General features: G+C 43.3%; 1 protein-coding gene across 10 annotated transcripts in view; it reads right to left on the minus strand.

Annotated features, from left to right (window-relative positions):
• Positions 1–21,872, minus strand: part of PDE1C (phosphodiesterase 1C) — a 556,559-nt gene that overhangs the window by 55,856 nt on the left and 478,831 nt on the right. For all 10 annotated transcript variants that reach the window (XR_007772331.1, XM_050937959.1, XM_050937953.1 and 7 more), the window contains 3 exons: positions 17,892–18,012; positions 15,576–15,751; positions 10,026–10,325 (listed from right to left, as the gene is read on the minus strand). Coding sequence is in view for 9 of the 10 variants with exons in the window: in XM_050937959.1 (XP_050793916.1) it covers positions 10,026–10,325; positions 15,576–15,751; positions 17,892–18,012 (597 nt within the window). In the remaining variant the exon portion in view is untranslated. The remainder of the gene's footprint in view (positions 1–10,025; positions 10,326–15,575; positions 15,752–17,891; positions 18,013–21,872) is intronic.

Raw genomic sequence — 21,872 nt, forward strand, 5'->3', positions numbered from 1 at the left:
CCGGGTATGGGTGGCAGTGGGAACACAGGCCCACCTACTCCACTGCGTTCCAGCCCAGGGCCCTAGTAGCGGCTATCACCGCTAATGGTCAGTGGGGTTCCTGACCGCAACACACTGACATAGGTTCAGGTACATTTGCAGCCTGACTGGAGTCGGCTGCCCCCGGGCTACTTCCCATCTCCCCCTCTGGGTCTACCTGACCTGTGGTGTCAGCCCCTGGGAAGTCTAGCAGCATGGGACCCTCCCGGCCAGAGCTGGGCGGTAGGTCCGGCAGTACCTCTGAGAAGTCCGGCCAGGCCTGCTCCGGGGGGTCCTTGGGGTAACAGCAGGGACGGGGCAGCTCCGGCAGCTCCTCGTCGTAGCTGGCGCGGGGAAGCTCCGGCAGCTCCTCGACATAGCGGGCGCAGGGAAGCTCCGGCCAGTCACGGCAACGGCCCTGGGCCTCAGCAGCTTCCCAGTCACGAGCACCCTCTGGCAGGTCTGCTCCCAACGGCGGCTGGGCTCCAACTGAGCGCTGACGGCCGGCTTTTATACTTCCAGGTCGCCTCCTAACCCTCTGAGGGGCGGGCTCACTGCTCTGTGGCCCCGCCCCCTTAGGTGTCTGTCGGGGCTTGACCCTCCCTGAGGAGGAGGGGAGCCACACCGCCTCGTTACAACATCACAGGTCCTATTATTACTTCAGTAGCCAGACCCCCACTATTGTTGTTAAACTGCTCAGATCTAAACAAAAACAGTGGGGCCGATCCACGTATTGCCAAACTTTGCCCCTTCAGGTTGGTCATTCCTCCATTTTCTGAACTGGGAGAGAGGCTTTCACTAGATGCTTGCAACAATCTGTCTTGGCCTGCCTTAAATTTATTACAATCCTCCTTTTTGTGGTTAGTTTCTTCACAGTACCAGCACTTGTCGGTTTTCTTTAATTTTTGCATTATTGCCAGTTTCCCTTCTTTTACAAAGAATTTATCATTTGTTCTAATCGTTCAATAAGGTCATGAACCAGATTAGGATCCCCTCTTCCGTCAGACATATTAGACACAGATCTCTACTTATAGGCTTCATGGAGATGAGCTTCCATCCTCCTCAACTAGTGGTTGCTTCCTCTTCTGGTGCACTGCTGCAAGGAAAGATTCAAGTTCTGTGGCAGATTCCACAGACTTTTGAGTATCTTTGGCCTCTTTTTGCTGCTTTTGATCTGCAAGTCCAAACCCAGCTGAGCATCTACAAACTGGCAATTTATCCTGGGTATGCCAGGAACATGAACGTCTGCAGGTCCTCTGCCAGTTCAGGTGATGTTTCTTCTTTCTCTTTCCTTCTAACTCTTAGCTGTCCCCGGGCCAGCTCAGATTGATGGCTAGCTCTAAACTGCATGTCAAAGGCTTGTGCAGGTCTGGACGATTCAATCTGTTTTCTGAGATAGGTTGTGCAGTACCCTAAGAGCTGGGCCACTCAAGCTGGCTACTAGAACCTCCCTTTCTGTTCACCATCCCAGCCATTCATTTGAGCTTTAATGTTGAATTGAGCCAAAATAAGCCTCCCACGGATTTTTCAGAAATAGTGGACTTTTGCATTATTTGAGCTGGGACAGCCCAACCTTTCCCCTCTGGGCCTCTGTGGGTTACAAATAGGGTAGCAAATGATGATAGATATCTCACCCAAGCTTTGACTGCCTCAATTCCTCATCCAGGCAGCTGCCTTCCACTGTGGTCAGTGACCCTCTGATTTCCTTCTGAAACTGAATTTTCAGCTTCTTGAATCCTTGCTGCAATTCATCTCAGTTAGCAGTTCCAAACCCACCAAAACCTGTTTGTCTCCACTAATTCATGGAAAAGCTTCTAGTCTATGGCAGTTCGACTGTTGCTCACCTCGCCAATCTGTTTTACCATGCCAGTCTGGATGTGTTGCAGTTGGGCATCCCAATCTGTCCAGGCACTTTGTAGTTGCTGTTCCAACAAGGATCTTATTTCAGAATGCAACTTCTCAGTGGGCATTTTCTGGGAAATCTCCAATTCCTGATTTATAACTTCTTTTAAATCTTCTCTTACCTCCTGTTGCAAAGTCTCCAGCTCCTGTTCTTTAGGTCTTGTTTTAATTCCTGCTGTCTGTTTTTGCTTTTGGCAAGTATCTCCACTATTTGTTTTATCTTGGTTCACCAGGTACACCAGGCTCACAATCTCTCTTCCTGTAAACTGGACCCCACCAATGCTGCCCCTTTCTAACCTGAGTAACTAGCCAAAGCTTGAGGCCCTGGGGATGTCCCACATGGGAGTAGAAACTGGTGACAGTCAGATATTTCTTTGATGCAGATTTGTTTGTTTATAATTTAAAGAATCTGCACAGTCCTGCATCTCTGAACGCAGAAGGAATCAAATATCAGGAAACAGCTTCTTTTGCTCACAGCGCTAAGGACACTCCTTTCAGCCTGCACCACTAACCCAAATACTTCTCCCCAAATTTCTTCCAGAGCCAGAGTTACTGTGCTTTCAGCTGCTCCCACCAGCTGTTTCTCAAGTATTTTGTCTGTTCTGCCTCCTCCCTCCAACATGGGCCCCTACCCAAAACATTATTCAGCAAAAGATCCTGAGTGGATTCACATACTCCTTTGGTCTTAGGTTGGAACCTATCCTTACAGTTATGTTAATTGAAGGGTGAGTTCACACCTATCAATCACAGTAGGGTTTTACCTGAACCCATAACTAGGTTTCACCCTGCTGACAACAACGCTTCTGGAAAGATGAGACTTTCTCTGGCCACCAGTTAGTCCTAGATTAGATGGCCTCAGGCTGCAGGGTCTTTACAAAGATGAAAGCATCACATCATACAATCTCTTTGGGGCACCAGGCATGGGCTTGCTGTGCCAGCCCAGCATCCCAAGTACCCTCCATCACCAGGACTCCAATGGAACGTGCTATGATTTAGAGATGTCCTCCCATGATGGAACCTCTATGGGGTAGAAGATGTACAAACACTAGCTATCCTCCCACAAGAGGTGAATCCTGGGCACTGCAGAATACTCTGCTGGCACAAGAAGTGAACTGAGCCCAGCCTCGGTTAAAAGTGTGTTTAAAAACAAAAACAAGCAAACAAAACCTCCCGCAGGAGCTCAGTCAAAGCAGGATTAACCACAGATCCTTATTACAAGAGTAATACAATGACAGCAAAGCAGAACTTCACTAAATCACAGTGATGACTGGGAAACCCATTGCAGATAATCAAATTTAGCAAATTATTCAGATGCATCAGTGGAAGAAAGAAAATACAAATATTCCTAGCTTTCACAATCAACACTCAGTCTGGGACTAATTCTAAGCCAAATGACCCACATTTTTTGTTCATTTAAATCACAAGCGCCTTTCTCTGTTCAATTTCTTGAACTGTGAAATGGAGACTCATATTATATGGCTATATCAAGCTGTGATCCTAATTCCAAGCATTATATGTGTATACACACACACACACATTGCCTGATCCAAATGCCAGGGCCATCCCTAGCCATTTTGGTGCCCTATGCAACCCCCCCACGGGGGCCTCCATGGGGGGGTGGAGGTGCCAGCGGGGAAAACCGCCCCCCAGCACAAGATGGCAAAGCAGGTTGGGGCCAGTCTCTCCACTTCCTGCCGCCCAGTGATTGAAGGGCAGCTAGGCCGACCCCGCACTCATGGGGCAGCAGGAAGTGGAGTGACCTGGCCCCAGCCCACTCCGCCCTACTCCCCTGGCTCCCAGCCTTGGGGGGCAGAGGGAAACCGCACCCCAGCACTCGTGGGTGGCATGGCTGGGAGCTGGCAGAGTGGAGCAGGCTGGGATCAGGTCGCTCCATGTACCGCCACCAGTGAGTGCAGGGTGCCCCACCCCTGCTAAAGTCCACAGGAGAGTGGGGGCGGGGTTGGGAGGAGCAGGAGTGGGAAGAGGCAGGGATGGGAGCCGTGAGGAAGAGGCAGAGCAGGGGCTGGAGCAGCATGCAGCTGCGTACTTTGTGTATGGGTAAAGATGGCCCTGCCAAAAGCCCACTGAAATCAACAAAAAGACACATATACCCCCACTGATTTCATTGGGCTTTAGAGCAGGCTCACAGGGCTCCACTATGTCTTACTGGAGCCAGTGTGGAAGAGGCAAAGTGAGTGCTAGGATTGCAATTGTGGATGGTAACAGCATGATGCGGGAGCAGGGCAGGGCACTTTAGCTTCTAGGTCCTCTTTGCCAAACCATTTAAAGGCAATCACAATCTGGTCCACAGTGGGTGCAGTTAAAATCTTGATATCTACACCATGTAGATTTACTGTAGCACAATATTAACTGTATTTAGAATGGCAGATACTACAAATACCATGTGTGACAAGGCGAGTACCCCACACAGGCTCTGAATGGGTTAATATGGCTGGGGAGGACAATTAACATACCGGACTTGGCTGCCCTGCGGGAAGGGCTGGGCTTAACTGTGGATGAAGCCCAGCTGGGGAGAGGACTATAATCAGAGGAAGTTGAGAGCAGGAGGTGGCTGCAAGGAGGAGAGGAAGGAACTCTGCAATCTCTCTCTTTGGGACTAGAGAGGTTGTGAGGAGAAAGCCCTGAGGGAGAGTAAACCTGGGGATCCTACCCTCAGTAGAGAAGGCTGGCAAGCCAGAAGAGGTGTGACGCAGGCTCTGGAGGTGCACACTGAAAGCAGGGCAGGATTTGGACGTCCAGGGAGAGAACTCGAGGGTGTGTTCAGTTAAGGAACAAAGCAGGGGGACTGGAGGTGTACAAAGAAAGGAAAGATCGAGCCTGAGAAGTTACTATTTTCAGTTTGGGATTTTGTTGGGGGATTCTTGGGGAGAGCTCTGGGACACCTGCCCCTGAAATAAGGGTGAGCCTAGGGAGGTTGTGGGGAGAAGATCTGAGAAAGGCCATGGTAGGAAGAAGCAGCCACAAGCAGTTGGACTGAGCAGACCTTGGCTGATAGTTATATGGTCCCTGGCCTGGCACCTGGTGTACTGAGAGGCCCCAGGTTCCCCTACCAGCCACTGATAGAGTGGTGTGAGACCAGAAAAGGGGACAAGGATGTCAAAGAGTCCTGAGAACACTGGTTTGTTGGACTTCTTGTAAGCCTAAAGGGCGAGACTTAAATGATGACATGGCTGGAAGGTCAACTCACAAGAAGAAGTGGACCAAAGCAGCGGGTGCCAGATGGGGATAGAGAGGCTATGACACACATGGAGGCATGCCTTTAAATCAAAGAATATCAGGGTTGGGAGGGATCTCACTTAGTCCAACCCCCTGCTCAAAGCAGGACCAATCCCCAGACAGATTTTTGCCCCAGATCCCTAAATAGCCCCCTCAAGGATTGAACTCATAACCTGGGGTTTAGCAGGCTGGTGCTCAAACCACTGAGCTATTCCTCCCTCCTATAGCATGACACCATTAACTAATATGTTAAATATCAAGAAGATGTTAACAGCATCTATCGTATACTGTACTAATGAATAGGCGGGCATTACTTGTTTCGGAAATGTAGAGGGAGAATCTGAAAATCATCTATCTCCAGTACTTCTGAAAATCATGTTCCCCATCTCCACTGCTTTCAGAAACTCCCAGTAATATGAGGGCTCTTCTTGTAAGATGTTGCAGGCCCTCACAATTGCTCAGCGACTGAAGGATCACACTCATAATTCATTTGAAGTTTCTCCCCTACCCTCAGTATCACTTTTGATTTCTCAGTTCATTGCATTCTTGAATATTAAACCCTTTAATCTTTATCTCTTTGCCTCCTTAAGGCCTCAGTTCAACAAAGCATTTAAGCATGTGCTTAAGTCCCTCCCTATTCAGCAAAGCACTAAAGCATATGCTTACTTCACATTAAAGTCAATAGGATCTAAGCTCATGCCTCAGGTTGAGCACTTTGATTAAGAAGGGTGAGCGGCTGAATTGAGGCATCAGAGATAAAACTTTCCAAGTTTTATAAATAATAGCCATGGGGGGTGGAAGGGGGGGAGAAGAGGAAGGAGAGAGAGAGAAAGACAGGGTCTGCCTATGTGGAGCTCAATTAAGGGCTGGGACCTTCTCATTGCAAGACTGGGACCTGTCATCAGAGAAGAATGCCCAGGTTCCAATGGACATGTGCACCACCCTTGCAAAATTTACATTAAAATTTACCAGTCAAAACACAAATGTCTACTCACATGCCCTTTATCATGATGATTGACAATGAGAAACTAATGATACTTTACTTGCCGACTGGAAAATAAAAATGACTTGCCCCAACTGTGTGTACGCAAGGATGATAAATGTCCAAATTAATATTCTTTCATTGTATGCTCCCTTCGTGAGAAGCCACCAAAGGTCTGACTGACACAGATTTCAAACTAATGTGAGGAGACAATTTTTGAACTTTCACTGAATATAATTTATTATGAAAAGGGGAAGTTATGAATATTATAATAGCTGGCCTACCATATCACTGCAGAATGGTAACGATAATTATCTTCTTGAAAGGAATTACCAAACAATCAAGATAATCAGGAGAATACTTTGCAAGAAGATATTACCACATAGGCATAGCATAAAGGAAGCAGTATTGAACCCAAGGAGATGGATGTTATGTTTCATGAGTCCAAAAAGCCCCAGAGTAATTATAACTCAAAAGTCTTTTCCAATAAATTAGAGCCCAATTTCTTTTCTTGAGCAAGATACTGATTTTCAGAAATCATCCTTTTAAAGCATTTTTTGACACTTAAAGAATGACCCAATGGGGGAGAGAGCAGCAAAAGGAAGTTACCAAAAGCAATGAAGTACATCTCACCCCCATATCATTTGAGAAGTATGTAAAACAGAAGGCTTCAGTAAAGTGTCTTTATCTGATGCAGTTTAATGGGATTTCACATGTCCTTTCTGTGCTCATTCCCATTCATTCAAATAATGTTGGGGCTTTCTACCACAACATAGGAAAAATCCTATGCATTGTAGAAAGCTCCAACTCTACTCCCAATATTTCTCCAAAGGATAACAGCTACATATGTAAAAAGCAAAAATGAGTTCTGTGGCACTGCAAAGACTAACATATGTATTGGAGCATAAGCTTTCGTTGGTGAATATCCACTTCGTCAGATGCACGTAATGGAAATTTCCAGAGGCAGGTATAAATATACAGGCAAGAATCAGTCTGGAGATAACCTCCATGGACACGCAATAGCAGATGTAAAGGTAGCCATCTTACAGCAAAAAAACCTTCAGGACCAGACTTCAAAGAGAAACTGCTGAGTTTCAGTTCATTTGCAAATTTGACACCATCGGATCAAGATTAAACAAAGACTGTGAATGGCTTGCCAACTACAAAAGCACTTTCTCCTTCCTTGGTGTCCACACCTCAACTGCTAGAAGCGGGCCTCACCCTCCCCGATTGAACTAACCTCATTATCTCCATACTGATTCTTGCCTGCGTATTTATACCTGCCTCTGGAAATTTCCATTACATGCATCTGACAAAGTGGGTATTCATCCATCAAAGCTTATGCTCCGACACATCTGTTAGTCTATAAGGTGCCACAGGACTCATTGTTGCTTTTACAGATCCAGACTAACATGGCTACCCCTCTGATAGCTACATATGTAAAAGGAATATTTAGTTTAGTTGTAGGTGGAGTGGGTTGCCAAGTGAGATGCACACACCCTGTGCATGTGGTATGCTCTATGCTAATCAACAGCTCCTGATCTCTCTAAGGGGAGGACAGGGTAGGAGGAGGAAGGGGAGAACATTGCTAGCTATCCATTGAAGTCCTATTTGTGCTCTGTCCTGGAAGTTGAGATCTGCTGAGCTACCTGAACTGGCAGTCCCTAGGTTTGTAATTCGCAGACTGGGCTTTCTCAATGGCAGGCCCTTAGCTAGAATTTGTTTACTCACTCTGGCCTGAGTTTTGATTCCTTTTCAAGGCACACTGCAAGCCTATCTATTCACTCAGAACATGTCGACTCTGCAGCTGGGAACGCGCATCCTGGCTTGGGCAGACAGACACGCGCTAGCTCTGCTTGAGCAAGCATGCTAAAAATAGCAGTGTGGATATTGCGGCACAGGCAGTAGTATAGGCCACCCGTGTTTAGACCTAGGCCCGCTCCCAGCTGCAGGGTAAACATGTCCTTGGGCTTTTCCTGAGAAGGTTATTGAGAGTGGTTCGGGAGTAGTTAGCTAGCCGACATTGACTCAGTTGGTGAGTGGCTTTATTGTCATTTTCTTTATTTCTGCTTTGTTAACAGGCATATATTTATAAAATGAAAAGGTAATATGCTTAGAAAACTTTTAAGATCTCCATTAGTTTCACACACTATATGTTAGGTTATATCAATTCAGGGATTTATTTGTCCCTTAGTTCAAACTAATTTGCTGAATATATTCTCTCATATTTATGCTCAAGCCCTGTCCCTCTGCAATTCTTGCTCTGGAAAATCTCCCTTTAGGAGAAATAGCACGGCTCAGGGGCAACTGAGAATAGCCTTATGATGGAGCTAATAATTTAAAAAAAAATACAAAACAATGAGATGTAATTTTCACAAACACTTTCTCATCTTGGGAGGGGGATAAGAGGGAAATGGCCCAAAAAAAATTTTTTAACCAGGTCTATAGCTGGTTTAAAAAAAGGAGTGAAACATGTCCCAAAAAAGTATCAGAGGGGTAGCCATGCTAGTCTAGATCTGTAAAAAGCAGCAAAGAGTCCTGTGGCACCTTATAGACTAACAGACGTATTGGAGCATGAGCTTTCGTGGGTGAATACATGCGTCTGACAAGTGGGTATTCACCCACGAAAGCTCATGCTCCAATACATCTGTTGGTCTGTAAGGTGCCACAGGACATTCTGTCGCTTTTTCCAAAAAAATAGTATTTTTAAAAACACAATTCAATATTTCTACCAAAAAAATGTTGCCAAAAGATTGAATTCTGAGAATTTTGACTAGTTGTAGCTGTTATCATGATATGTTCCTTTTCTTTTCCCTATTCTTTCTATATTTGTCTTTCTAGGTCGTAAGTTCTGGAGCAGGGACCCTGCCTGCCTTCCTTCCTTCCTGCTTGTACAGTGCCTAGCACTGATTCAGTGAAAGGATACAGCAAACAGGGCTTGCACTTGTCATAAAGAACAGCATAACAAAGGAAACAAGTCATATGTAAATTAAAAGCTCAAAAACTAAAGGGCCAGATCCTTTGCTTCTCCTGAAGTCCATCTGCATCACTAGAGCAGTGAAAAGGGACCTTAACCCAGCCCTGCAGCAGTTCATGCGCTATCTTTGATTCCCTCTTCCTCAGTACAATAAGCATGCACTCAGTGAAGCTGAGGATTTCTCCCAGACCGTCTCTTTCAGCTTCCAGAGTGCACTGTGTACCTGATAGTTGTATTTTGATGTGGAGGCAAACCTCATTTTTACAGCCAAAGGTGCAGAAAGGTGCAGCTAGAGTAGGGGTTCTCAGCCTTTTTTTTCCTGAGCCCCCCCTCAACATGTTATATAAACTGCACAGCCCACTTGTGCCACAACAACTAGTCTTCTGCATATAAAAGCCAGGGCCAGCGCATTAGGAGGTAGCAAGCAAGACAATTGTCTGGGGCCCCATGCCACAGGGGCCCCCAGAAAGCTAAGTTGCTCAGCCCTGCGTAGTGGGGCTCAGGACCCCGGGCTTCAGCTCCAGGCGGTGGGGCTTTGGCTTTCTGCCCTGGGCCCCAGAGAGTCTAACACTGGCCCTGCTCGGTGGACCTCCTGAAGCCTGCTTGTCGTACCCCAGAGGGCCTCAGACCCCTGGTTGAGAACGACTGAGCTAGAGCATACAAGGGATTGGGTAATTTTTGATGCAGAACCTTGTGGAGTTCAGCTCCAAGGAGTTCCCAGAGAACTTCCCACCTGTGAAGGGAGCAATCTAGGGCAATAGAGGCAATGCCAACTGTTAAACAAGAGTAGTCTGCATGGAACTGCTCCAGGACCCTTTTCCTTTCTTCACACATCTCCCCAATATCTTGCTGAGATATTTGGGCTTGGGACTGGATTCACCCCTTATATGAAACAAAGAAAGGACTTACCATTTTGGACATGCTGTTTCTCCTCTCCTGTTGCTTGGAGAGACTCACTGTCCTTGTCCGCTCTAGACTGGTTTTTCCCTTGAGAGGCTTCAAGTTTGTTCACACCACTTTGCTGAGTCCCATTTACATGACCCTTGCTAGATTCTGTGCTCTTACTTTCCCCAGGATTTGGTTCTTTGCTGTCTTCTGACTTGGCTGTCGTGGTATCCTCGGCTGGACTTTTCTCTTCTTTTTCTTCTGTTTTCTTTTCATCTGTTCCCTGATGAGCATTTTCCTCAGCTTCTTTCTTAGCTTTTTCTTCTGCATCCTCAGCAAAGGGAGAACCAAAATGAAGGGGGAATAAATCAAGACCATTAGCAGATTTGCCAGAGTGATACCATACACACTTTTAATCCAGTTTCAGCCATGTCCTCTCAAATGATCTTAACTTAGATAAATGTGGAAATTAACATGACCAAAAAAAGAAAGACACAAAACCAAAACATTTAGGGTGAGATCTGCAAGGTGCCCAGCATTGGCCTAGCTGTATTCCCATTCAAGTCAATATTTGCTGTCACTTTTGAAAACCCCACCACTAATGCAATTGCAAATATGGACGCCAAATATTTTATATCTATGTATTTTAAAAAGCAAATTAAGGGAAGAACAGTTCAGCCATCCATGTAAAGGGAAGGGGATTTCAGTCTCTCTCTGCTGGCTTCTTATGCTCTTCTTTTCCTCTCATTCTTCCCTAAGTTTTCCTTCCTTTCCTTTAGGTCTGATGCTCTGACTACTAATATTTTACATGTATACAGTGCCTTTCCATCCTGAATGATTCTAAATTGCTTCACAAAAATGCAATGATATACAGACTACATGTGCACCACAGGTGGGCAACCACCTCTGGGGTGGAATTTGCCTAGGAACACCACAAACTAGTTTAAGTCAGAAAGAGAACAGTGGATCTAAGTGAAAGTGAAAGGAAGATAAATTCAGACTCTTTATCCCCTCGCCCATAAATCTGCTATTGGAGGCATGTCAGATAAGAAACATGGCCAAGTAATTCAGCTGGCCTCTTCCTAGCTCAGCTGCCCACGAAGGTCTGGTCTACATTGGGGGTGGGGTATCAATCTAAGATACTCAACTTCAGCTACGTGAATAGCGTAGCTGAAGTCGCAGTATCTCAGATCGATTTACCTTGGGTCCTCATGGAGCGGGATCAACGTCCGCGGCTCCCCTGTTAAGTCCGCTACCACCGTTTGCGCTGGTGTCATAAACAGATAGCTAAGGGTTAATGTCTCTTTCACCTGAAGCACCTGACCAGAGGACCAATCAGGAAACCGGATTTTTTTCAACTTTGGGTGGAGGGAATTGAGTGTCTTTGTCTTTTGTTTTTCTGCCTGCCTGCTTTCTCTGAGCTTTGGAGAAGTAGTTCTACTTTCTAGTCTTCTGTTTCCAAGTGTAAGGACAAAGAGATCAGATAGTAAGTTATATGGTTTCTTTTCTTTGGTATTTGCATGAATATAAGTGCTGGAGTGCTTTGATTTGTATTCTTTTGGAATAAGGCTGTTTATTCAATATTCTTTTAAGCAATTGACCCTGTGTTGTATTATCTCAATACAGAGAGAACATTTGTACTTATTTTTCTTTCTTTTTATATAAAGCTTTCTTTTAAGACCTGTTGGAGTTTTTCTTTACTTCAGGGAAATTGAGTCTGTACTCACCAGGGAATTGGTGGGAGGAAGAAATCAAGGGGAGATTTGTGTGTTGGATTGCTAGCCTGACCTTGCATTCCCTCTGGGGGAATAGGAAAGTACTTTTTGTTTCCAGGATTGGGAACAGAGAGGGAGATTCACTCTGTTTGGGTTCACAGAGCTTGTGTCTGTGTATCTCTCCAGGAGCACCTGGAGGGGGGAAGGGAAAAAGGATTATTTCCCTTTGTTGTGAGACTCAAGGGATTTGGGTCTTGGGGTCCCCAGGGAAGGTTTTTCAGGGGGACCAGAGTGCCCCAAAACACTCTAATTTTTTGGGTGGTGGCAGCAGGTACCAGGTCCAAGCTGGTAACTAAGCTTGGAGGTTTTCATGCTAACCCCCATATTTTGGACGCTAAGGTCCAAATCTGGGACTAAGGTTATTACAGCTGGTGGAGTTCCAGAATTGACGGGGAGCATGTTCGGGGATCGATATATCATGTCTAGATGAGACACAATATATTGATCCCCAAGAAATCGATCGCTACCTGCCGATAAGGTGGGTAGTCTGGACGTACCCTTAGTCAGCCATCTCCACAATTGGTCCTCTCTTTCCCAGGGACAGGATGCCTGTCAGCAGAATTGTGTACCTTTAGGCCTTGAGTACCTCTATCATTGGGCCACCTGTTTTGGCCATAGGGACTTGTTTCTGAGTTTTAAAACAATGGAAGTACAGGAAGGGCAGTTAAGCATGGAAACAATCAGCCCTGAGCAATAATCGCATTTCAGATTACGCATGTAAAAGAAAGTTAATACACAGCAGTAACTTCCTCTTTAAAAGTAATCTGTGTTCATGTCCAGCAAACTGAACCTTGGGTTTTGCTGTGATAGCAAATACTTAGAACCAGTGATATCATTTTCCTGTCTCTTAGGTAGTTCTCAAACTACTCTAATTCTGAGTAGAATCACATAAATACAGAACTCTGGCTCCTTTGGACTGCTGAACAACGCCTACAAAGTGCTAAGCACCTTCAATTTAAATCCAGTTGCAGTCAATGGGAGTTGAAGGGTCTCTACATCTATGCAGAAGGTGCTCTGTATCTTGCAGGATCAGACCCTAAGCAAGGGAGTATGAATTATGAAGTGTTTATTAAACATCTTCTCACATGTAACAAAAATTCTTTTGACAACTGAATCAGAGCAATTTTCTCCAGAAAATCTACCAAAAAGAGGAACAAAACAGAAGGGGAAAAAACGTCATTTTTATAAGAAGCATCAATCTGTATTTCTTTGCCAGCAGCTGACAAAAGTTAATTAATTTTTAAATTAATAAATTACGGATCACATAAAAATATAATTAAATTAGATATGAGCCTCCCACACTTTATTAATCATTTCTGCAATTATCTAGTCTCCATAGATGGCTCAGTATGCACATTGATATTATGCCTTAGGAGGTATGATACAGTGAAAGCTTTCCAGATACCTCCCCTGGTTTTGGACTCTCTGAAAAAATTGCTAACACTTTGCAACCTAATCACAGGAGATGGACAAAACTTGGTTAAAAACTGCAGGGAACATTAATTCATATAGAGATTTATTATGATACTGCTAGAAATGTGCCTGATATTAAAATTAGTGTCACAACATGCTTGCTCTGTACAGTGCTTTTATACCTTGAGGCAGATGTTTATTCTGGTTCTTAACTTATAATTATTTAATAATGACATTTTAAGTAGGAGGAACTGAGCAACAAACTCATTTATTTTGCCTATGGAGTCCAAGACATTTTCCAAAAATACTATACTCAGTATAAAAACACCACTTCAAGTTTCTATTGAAAATATCCTTACCAAAGACATTACAGTATTCTACAGAAATGGTACAAATTAATTTTTTCTTTGCTTCTGATCCTAAATTGCTGTGTAATGTTGCTGTGAACTAATAAATAGCTGTTATGTGCTACACCTGACTGTGACTGCATTCCTATAAAGTACCTTATACATTATTATTGTTATTATTTTTATGTATTTGCAGTGTAATTATGTCTAGAGGCCTCAACAGAGACTGAAGTTTCATTGTGGTAGGCCCTCTATAAACATACTGAACAATGGTCTCCATCCAAAAAGCTTATCAAATAAATAGGTAAGTGTCAGGAAACAGAGGCATACAGAGGTAAAATGATGTGCCCAAGAGAAAAAAAAAACAAGTCAGTGGCAGAACCAGGAATTGAACCCGGATCACCTAATTCCCAGTCTATGGCCTCACTTTCTACATCCCATTGCTCAGCCAATACAGTGACAAGTCCTGTGTTTGTAAAGGTCTTTAGAATGAAAAGGTTTGTATAAATGTGGTTATTACAAACACACCCAGAAATGTATGAAGATTTAAAAACTGATGAGCAGAGACAAACCAGAACCTTACTAATGGTGCATGAGTCCATTTGAATCATGTGACTTCTTATGTATTTTTCAGTAGAAATTCTTACTCAGAGCATTCACTGCAAATGGGTAGAAAACAAAGTTAAATCCCCGGGACCATCTTATGCATTTGTTTGTAGGCAATTTGTAAAGTATGTATTATCCCTGATGGTCTCCCCTGCATACAGGATTTAGATAGTGTGGGTGTGTACTTTAGATAAACAAACAGTATATACTATAATGATGACAATCTCATGAACAGCAGTCACGTGTTACAGCAAAATAGATTGGACACATACATTCAACAGTCATATACCAAAAACCATCTGGCCATGTTAATGAAACTACAGTCATTTGGTAAACTTTCATTTGTTTTCATCAGATGTTATTGATCCAAAAAAGAACAGCTGAAACAAGTAAACTCCAATTTAAAAAGTAAGAGCTATCTGAACTCACTTGGCAAATAAATGGACTGTTTTTTGTTGGCAAGAGAAGCATAAAAGGGGTTGATACTTTGTATGGCATGTTTTAACCTCAAGAAAAATTGTATTTGGTTAATAAACTTGTCCCTTCTGCCTCCTAAAGAGAGTTTATAACTAAGGATGAACAATCTGCTTCAGTTAATATAAAAACTGAGCCAAGTCTTCCATTATGCCTCAAGCCCAAGTCCAAATCAGTTTGGTTAAAGAACTTGCACCCATCTCCATTCCTCACATCTAAGAGATTATTATTAATAATAATGGATATCAAAGTAGCTCCTAAAGGTCACAGTCAAGATTTAGGCTTCACTGTGCTAGGCACTATACAAACACAGAAGAAGAAAGGAGTCCCTGCCAGAGAGAAATTTATCTTGCCCTATAGTGACATAGAGTTTGATCTTGCAAACATTTACTGCTGGGTGTATGAGTAGTTCTGAGCTCTAGTGAATGGGAGTCTTTATGGTATTAAGCCCCATGGCTGGCAAGTAAGTGTTTGTAGGATAGGGCCCGTATACAGTACTGTACAATACTATTGCCATACAAGAAAAAAATAAGGTAATAAAAAATAAAACAATCTAAAATATGCAGTCTCAGTTAATCAAGGATGTGAGCAACAGGCACACAGCTCTGAAGAGATTTCACAAGCTGGCAAAAAGTCAGATCCTTCTTCTCATTTGGGGCCTGATTCAAAGCCCACTGATTTCCCTTCCCACTCCCTTTCTATCATCTTCTCTACTGCTCTCTTCCCTCCAACACATACACACTTCCAAACACTCACTGCACAGTATACAAAAAGGTATAAGGCTTTCAGCTGAGTTACATGGTATTCCTGGCCCCAAGCGTGGTGAGAGTTGCTGGCCTCTAGAGGCAGACGGTTTGAGAAGCCAGAGCTTACTTCATGGCTAACTGGGTAGGAAAAAAGCCTGAAGGGGGAGGAGGTAAAAGAGCTTGCAGCCTTTTATTATGAGGCTCATCTGTTACCTTTGGTTGCTTTTGCTTTCCATTTCTCCCGGTTCTGCTGCACCACCTCGGTCCAGGTGGCTTTAAAACATTTGAAGTCCACAGTGAGTATGGAACAGTTGAGAGAGGCACTTCCTTCTGACCCAGTGCTCTTGACACTTGATCTTTTAACTTCGGAGGGGCTAATGCTATTCAAACTGGGAGACAAGATCACACAATGTGATAGGAATCAGCACGTCATACACTTAAATACAGCTATGGAGTGAAAAAGACCCTAGCCATAAAGTACTATACAGTCAATCAGCAAAAGCCAATATCCAAAACTTAAATTTCCTCCCTCTGCTCCCATGCTTATCTTGGAAGAACCATAACATGAGAACATTAGGGAGATCTACTTCAGAACTGATAAGAATCTGGAGCATTGTAAAAAACATTGAGTCTAATTTCAATGTGATTTACACTAGTGCAACTCTGTCAATACAGTGAAGTTGTTCCCAATTGACACCAGTGTGAGATGAGAAATCGGCTCTGAGTCTATTAATAGCCAACACTGTGAACTTCAAAGAGCTCAACACTGTTAATACCCATATATGTTGCCTAATGCTATTAGAGTTGGGTGAAAGTTCCAATTTTCACTTTGCAAAGTTTTCATTATTAAAATGGAAATCTGTGTGAAACTGCACACCAAAAAAGCCTTGCATAACTAAATTCCAATCACTACAAATATGATACATTTTGCCCTTACATAAATAGGAACTAGTGCCCTGCAACTCTGCACCCTTCCTGGATAGATGGGAAATACTATAGAAGATGCTGGCTCTATAACCTTTTTACGCCAGCACCTGAAAAATTACTAAATGTCTCTTGAACTTTCTCTGAAGTGCCTGAGGCACTACTTATGCCCTATCTCACCTTTCTAAAGGCCCCTGACTGAATGGTGGGCTACAGGGCCACCCGGGGTGCGAGGGGGGGGCAAGTGGGGCAATTTGCCCCAGGCCCCCACGAGATTATAGTATTCTACAGTATTGCAACTTTTTTTTAATGGAAGGGGCCCCCAAAGTTGCTTTGCCCCAGGCCTCCTGAATCCTCTGGGGGCCCTGGTAGGCTGGAGGACTGTCCAACCTCATCATCTTTGGACAGTGGTCTGTATTGGCTCTTAGTTCTAGAGCACTGAACTAGAACCTCCTGTAGCTTCTGGCACTGTCTGCAGCTTCAGTGAAGTTTACATATGTTTAAAATCAAGTTCAAATGCAAACAAATTTGGAAGGAACCCAAAGAGCTACAAATATAAATAAGGATCCAGAAGGACTAATGTATGTGGAAAACTTAAGTTCCTAAACAATTGTTGACAACAATGACTAAGGGTTGGGAGTGGAAGGGAGATGACTGACTGCTAAAGGGTTTTATAGCTTGTCTAAAAGTCATTGGTTGAGCTGCAAAATTTTAGTTTCAGTTCCAACCCTGTTCCCCAAAGTTCAAGGGCATTTAGGATTCAGTTTCTGGTGGTTTAGATTATAGAAACACAGGCCATGGAACCCAGCGTCAGATTCTGAATTGCCCTGGATTTAAGAGACATTCAAATATGGAATGTTGGTTTGATCCAATGTCTTTAAGTATCTGTTTAGCGTAAAATACCAAGGATGGGAACAAATTAGTGAGTGTGTCATAGGGACAATAAGTAGGAGGAAAGGAAGAACAGGAAAATTCAGTTTGATAATCAGGATATATTGCTTAATGGTGACTTAGACTTCTGAATCATCTCCCAAGCGAAGAGGTTGAAACTCCATTGCCGGAGACATGTACAAATCAATGGAGAATCTATAGGGCCTGGAATAACCCTGCACTGACAAAGAGAGGGGCTAAGTGACCAAATAAGTCTTTTCTCTCTCTAATTTCTATTATTCTGACTATTCAGACAATGGTGAATAGCATACAGGGTACCAGATTAGTCCCCATTCAAGCCTTTTTAATATTCACAATTGTGCTGGAATTATCCCAGGACCTGCACAGGAGAAACTCTAATAACTCAAGATGGTTCCTTGATAGCTCTTATGGTGGAAGGTCAGGTTAAAGGAAAATGAGACTCTTTACATCCAAATTCCAATGAATTCTGACATGGATATATGTATAAATCAAGCAATAATTAACCAGGTCTGATTGTACTTCATGATTAATCCATTTCTACTACACTTCCCAACCATAGTTCTCTTCAGGTAGAAACCAGGACAGATAGAACCAATGGGAGGACTATGCTAATACCCAATGAGTCCAAAACAGAGAAGTGAGCCCTAAAAGCAGAGACATCACTCATGCCCCAAAGCAAACATAGGTACTCACCTGGAACGTCTAAATCCAGTCATACCAGAGCGGGAGGCTTCATCAATGAGTGGTGTTACAATCTTCTCTGTCATGTCTGTCAGCACAGTAAAAGTGGGCTCCACAATGAAATCAATAAAACCTGAATCAAAACACAGTGGACGTAAACAGAAGAGGTAAGCATTTATGTTTTGCCACTGCCTGTGAATTATCTAGTGTAATAGCACAGTGGATGAAAAGAATTACATGTTGAAAGAGGAACTGAAAAAAGGACAAGGAAGAATGATACTATGCATTGATTCTGACCCATGAGCTAATATTTTGCATGCAATGGTAGCTCCTTAAATGTTGGAAAGAAAGGGTGGAAATTCAGAATACAAACAGATACAATAGAACTTGTTCTGCATGATTTTTTTGAGTATCTAAGCCAAATTCTTGGGACAGTTGGATGAGACCAAGCTTGAAGGATGAAATTTCTGGAAACAGAAAAATGAAAGAACAGTAATGATGATAGGCTTCTCTGGGTATCTATTCCAAGTGTTGTAGAGCTATGAACTATCAGTGGGTTTTTGTGAATATTCTCATTTGAAGGTTTGCTCTGCTTGTACTCATTGAGGGTCAAACATATTCAAATTCTATTCATTTAATTTTTAACAAATTCATATATTATTTTTAAATCAGAAGAAGGGGAAAAATACAGAACTAAATCTTTCTCTCTATTGGCTTGTGTACAAGGGGTAGGGCTGGGAGGAAACAGCATAGTACATCTTCCTGCAAGTCAGCTCTTTGTACAAGCAACAGGGATGGATCCATACAGAGCATTTAAGAAAGCACTACATTTTGGGTCTGCTAAGGTGCGCGCTTATACACCAGATTTCAGCCACCTATAGCCCTGCCCTGTAGTGACACCATACAATAACCATATGGTCAGTAAGGTACTTTAGTGTTTGTGGTCACAGATTAGACCCATTGATTTTTAAAGACAGATTTTTCAACTTTATTTTCCCCTCATATTAACACTGTTGAGCAGAGTTAAGGGTGTCTGAGAGCCCTATCTGTACATTTCCATACTGTAACACATTTGGATTTATTTTTAAATTTAACCTGAACTCTGGATTTCTTGGGCTTACAATGCCTGGTCTGGGGATACTTTACAACACCCTCTAATGTATTTTGCTCTAAACTACTGATACATACTGTCCACCTTAACATAGCTTTTGTCTGAGGATTATCTTACCCCTCATCTTTACACTCTGAGATGAGGGTCCCAAGGCCCAACTGCCAAGAGCAGTGGTTTTCCACTTGTGATCAAACTATGTCAAAGGGGTCCACAAAAGATTGTCATCACCATAGAACAGTGGGTTTTGACCTGTGGTCCGCAGACCTGTGGACTATGTCTGAGATTTCCAAAGGGGTCTGCACCTTCATTTGAAGTTTTTAGGGGTTTGCAAATGAAAAAAAAGGTTGAAAACCACTGACCTAGAGTTATTTTCATTCCATGTTAAAAAGGACACCTAGATCATGCTAGTTAGGGAATAACTTCTTGAAAGACTGCCATTCAGGAACCGCCTCATTTGATCATCAGCTTTTGTCCTATATCTTCTGAAGCCATAATTTTCTTTCCAGCAAGCCAAGGGACAAAAATAAAAGGCTCTTGCAACATTAATCAGCTGCAAGAGACAGTGATGACAACAAAGGCCTGTTTCCAGTCAAACAAAGCTTCCTGCTGCCTTGGATAGACAGAAAGGGGCTTCAAATAGTTTAATTCTCCTGTTGAGAAATGAAAACGTTGGCCTGGTAATTCTTTGCAATTTGCTGGGTTCCCCTGCTCCCCTCGACTTGACCAAAGGCCTGACTTTAAGATGTGAATTGTCTCTGATTGGACTTGTTCCCAACATTTTCTTTATAAAATGAAGTGGCAGGTGAAAGAATGTGTCTCTTTTGTTCTCTTCTTTTTAAAGAATTTTTTCTTGTTAAATTGTTTCATTTCTGTAGAAACAATACATGCTAAAAGAAACCCTCTCTTTGCATTGTCATCAAGCATGCTCACTTGCTGTGGTCTGTGCATCCACAACAACTAGAGTTGGCTGAAAAACTTCTGACAAAACATTTGCTCATCGGAATCTGCCAATTTGTCAAAATCAAAACATTTCACAGTGATGGTCTGATTTTAACAAAGTTCTGATGGAAACTTACCTGGTTTCCACTCATTTGGCTCCTCAGCAGCTCACCGTGCAGACTGCCCCAGAGTCAGGGACCTCAGGGCTTCTGGAATCTGTGATTCTGGGACAATCCAACAAGCAGATTGTCTGTAAGTTGGGGCTTCATTCTCTTTTGCAGAGAATTTTCAAAATTTTTGGATTTTATTCCAAATTGGAACAAAACCAGGTTTTGAAATATTGATATCCATTGCGAAAAGGAATTACCTTTCTTTGCCCAGCTCTAACTACGACCTTTCGTACAGCAGCAAAATAGAACACGGCCTTAACTCTGACCAGGAGGGAACCTCAAGAGGTGATTTAGTTCTGTCTCGCCTGATACTGTAAACAAGCTGTTGAGATAGCCCAGAAACTCTATGTCCCCACTACAAAGTGGACTGAGAACACAAATTTATCTCATAAATGACATTCCTTTCATTTGCTGAAAATGAGGGCTGCCTGCTGTAGATAATTGTACAATTTGGAATTCATGAGGTAATTACTTCTGCAAAGAAACAGTAATTACCATTCAGTGGCACTATTTGTTAAAAGCTATTAATCAGATAAGCAAATGACTAGGAGCTGAATATTTCCCTAAGAATCTGGCCTAGGATTTTGGGAGGAATCTTACCTCAACACATATTGGGGAAAGTTAAGAGGTTTTGATTTAATGAAGAAGACACTAAAGACATCAAGCTATTGCCCACATGTTGAGCAGACTGGAATGAAAACTTTATAATGTTAAGAGGACAAGATTTCTAGAGAGAATGTGCCTGTTAATGCCAATTGGATACAGTTAACTGCACAAATTAAATGTAATGATAAATAGCACAGAACTAAATAAATCTCTCTCTGGTTATTGATTAAGTGCCTGTTTCTTAAGCTGTAATTGTTCAATTCACCATTAATTCTGCAATGATTTGCACACGGGAGGTGGTCATAAGGGTCTTTTTATTTAGATAAATTCTGGCCGACCTGTGAACAGAATACAAAAGAGGAGGAAGGTACAAGCAGCTTCTTCACACAGGCTTGTGCCCTGCCCAGAAGCTGGAAAGAATTCCTTGGAGCATGGCCCCTGCTCCCTTCTAGAGCCTCTGCAGAAGCAAAGGGCCTGAAATGGGGTGTGTGGAAGGTGAGGAGTGGGGAACATTGTTGTACCCCCTTCCAGAGAAGTGCAGCAGCCTGGGCTATCTATGCACTGCCTGGGAGCCCCCAACAGGGATTCTAGTTGAGCTGCAGCTGTCCTGTATTTTCCAGTCCCTGCCTGGTCCCCCTCCAGCATGTTTGAGGTGCCTATGGAGCCATTTTGCCCTTAGTAGTAGTGTAGTATCTCTTGTGTGTATCCACTTTTCCATAAGGCTTTACAGCGCAGCATCTTTCTCACTCAGGGGTGTGAAAAAACACCCCCCTGAGCGCAGCACATTACAGCGCTGTAAATTGCCAGTGTAAACAGTGCCCCAGCTGTAAATTAATCTGCTTGTGGAGGTGGAGTACCTGCAGCGCTGGGAGAGAGCTCTCCCAGCGTTGGCGCCACGACTACACTTGTACTTCACAGCGCTGCTGCGGGAGCGCTCCCGCGGCAGTGCTTTGAAGTTTTGAGTGTAGCCACGGCTCTGTGTTTCAGGTAGGGAGGGATTAACATTAAAAGGTTAGGTGGCCATACATGATTTGAATAAGAGCCTATTAGTACAGATGATTAACTGAACTTTCTGAACCTCTGGAGACTGGAAAAATAGAGATGGAAGTATCCCAAGAACTGGACTCTGAGGAAGTTTCTGGCTCTGAAGCTTTACATGACAGTCTG

This window comes from Gopherus flavomarginatus, chromosome 2 (assembly GCF_025201925.1).
Source record: "Gopherus flavomarginatus isolate rGopFla2 chromosome 2, rGopFla2.mat.asm, whole genome shotgun sequence".
NCBI classification, from domain to species: domain Eukaryota; kingdom Metazoa; phylum Chordata; order Testudines; family Testudinidae; genus Gopherus; species Gopherus flavomarginatus.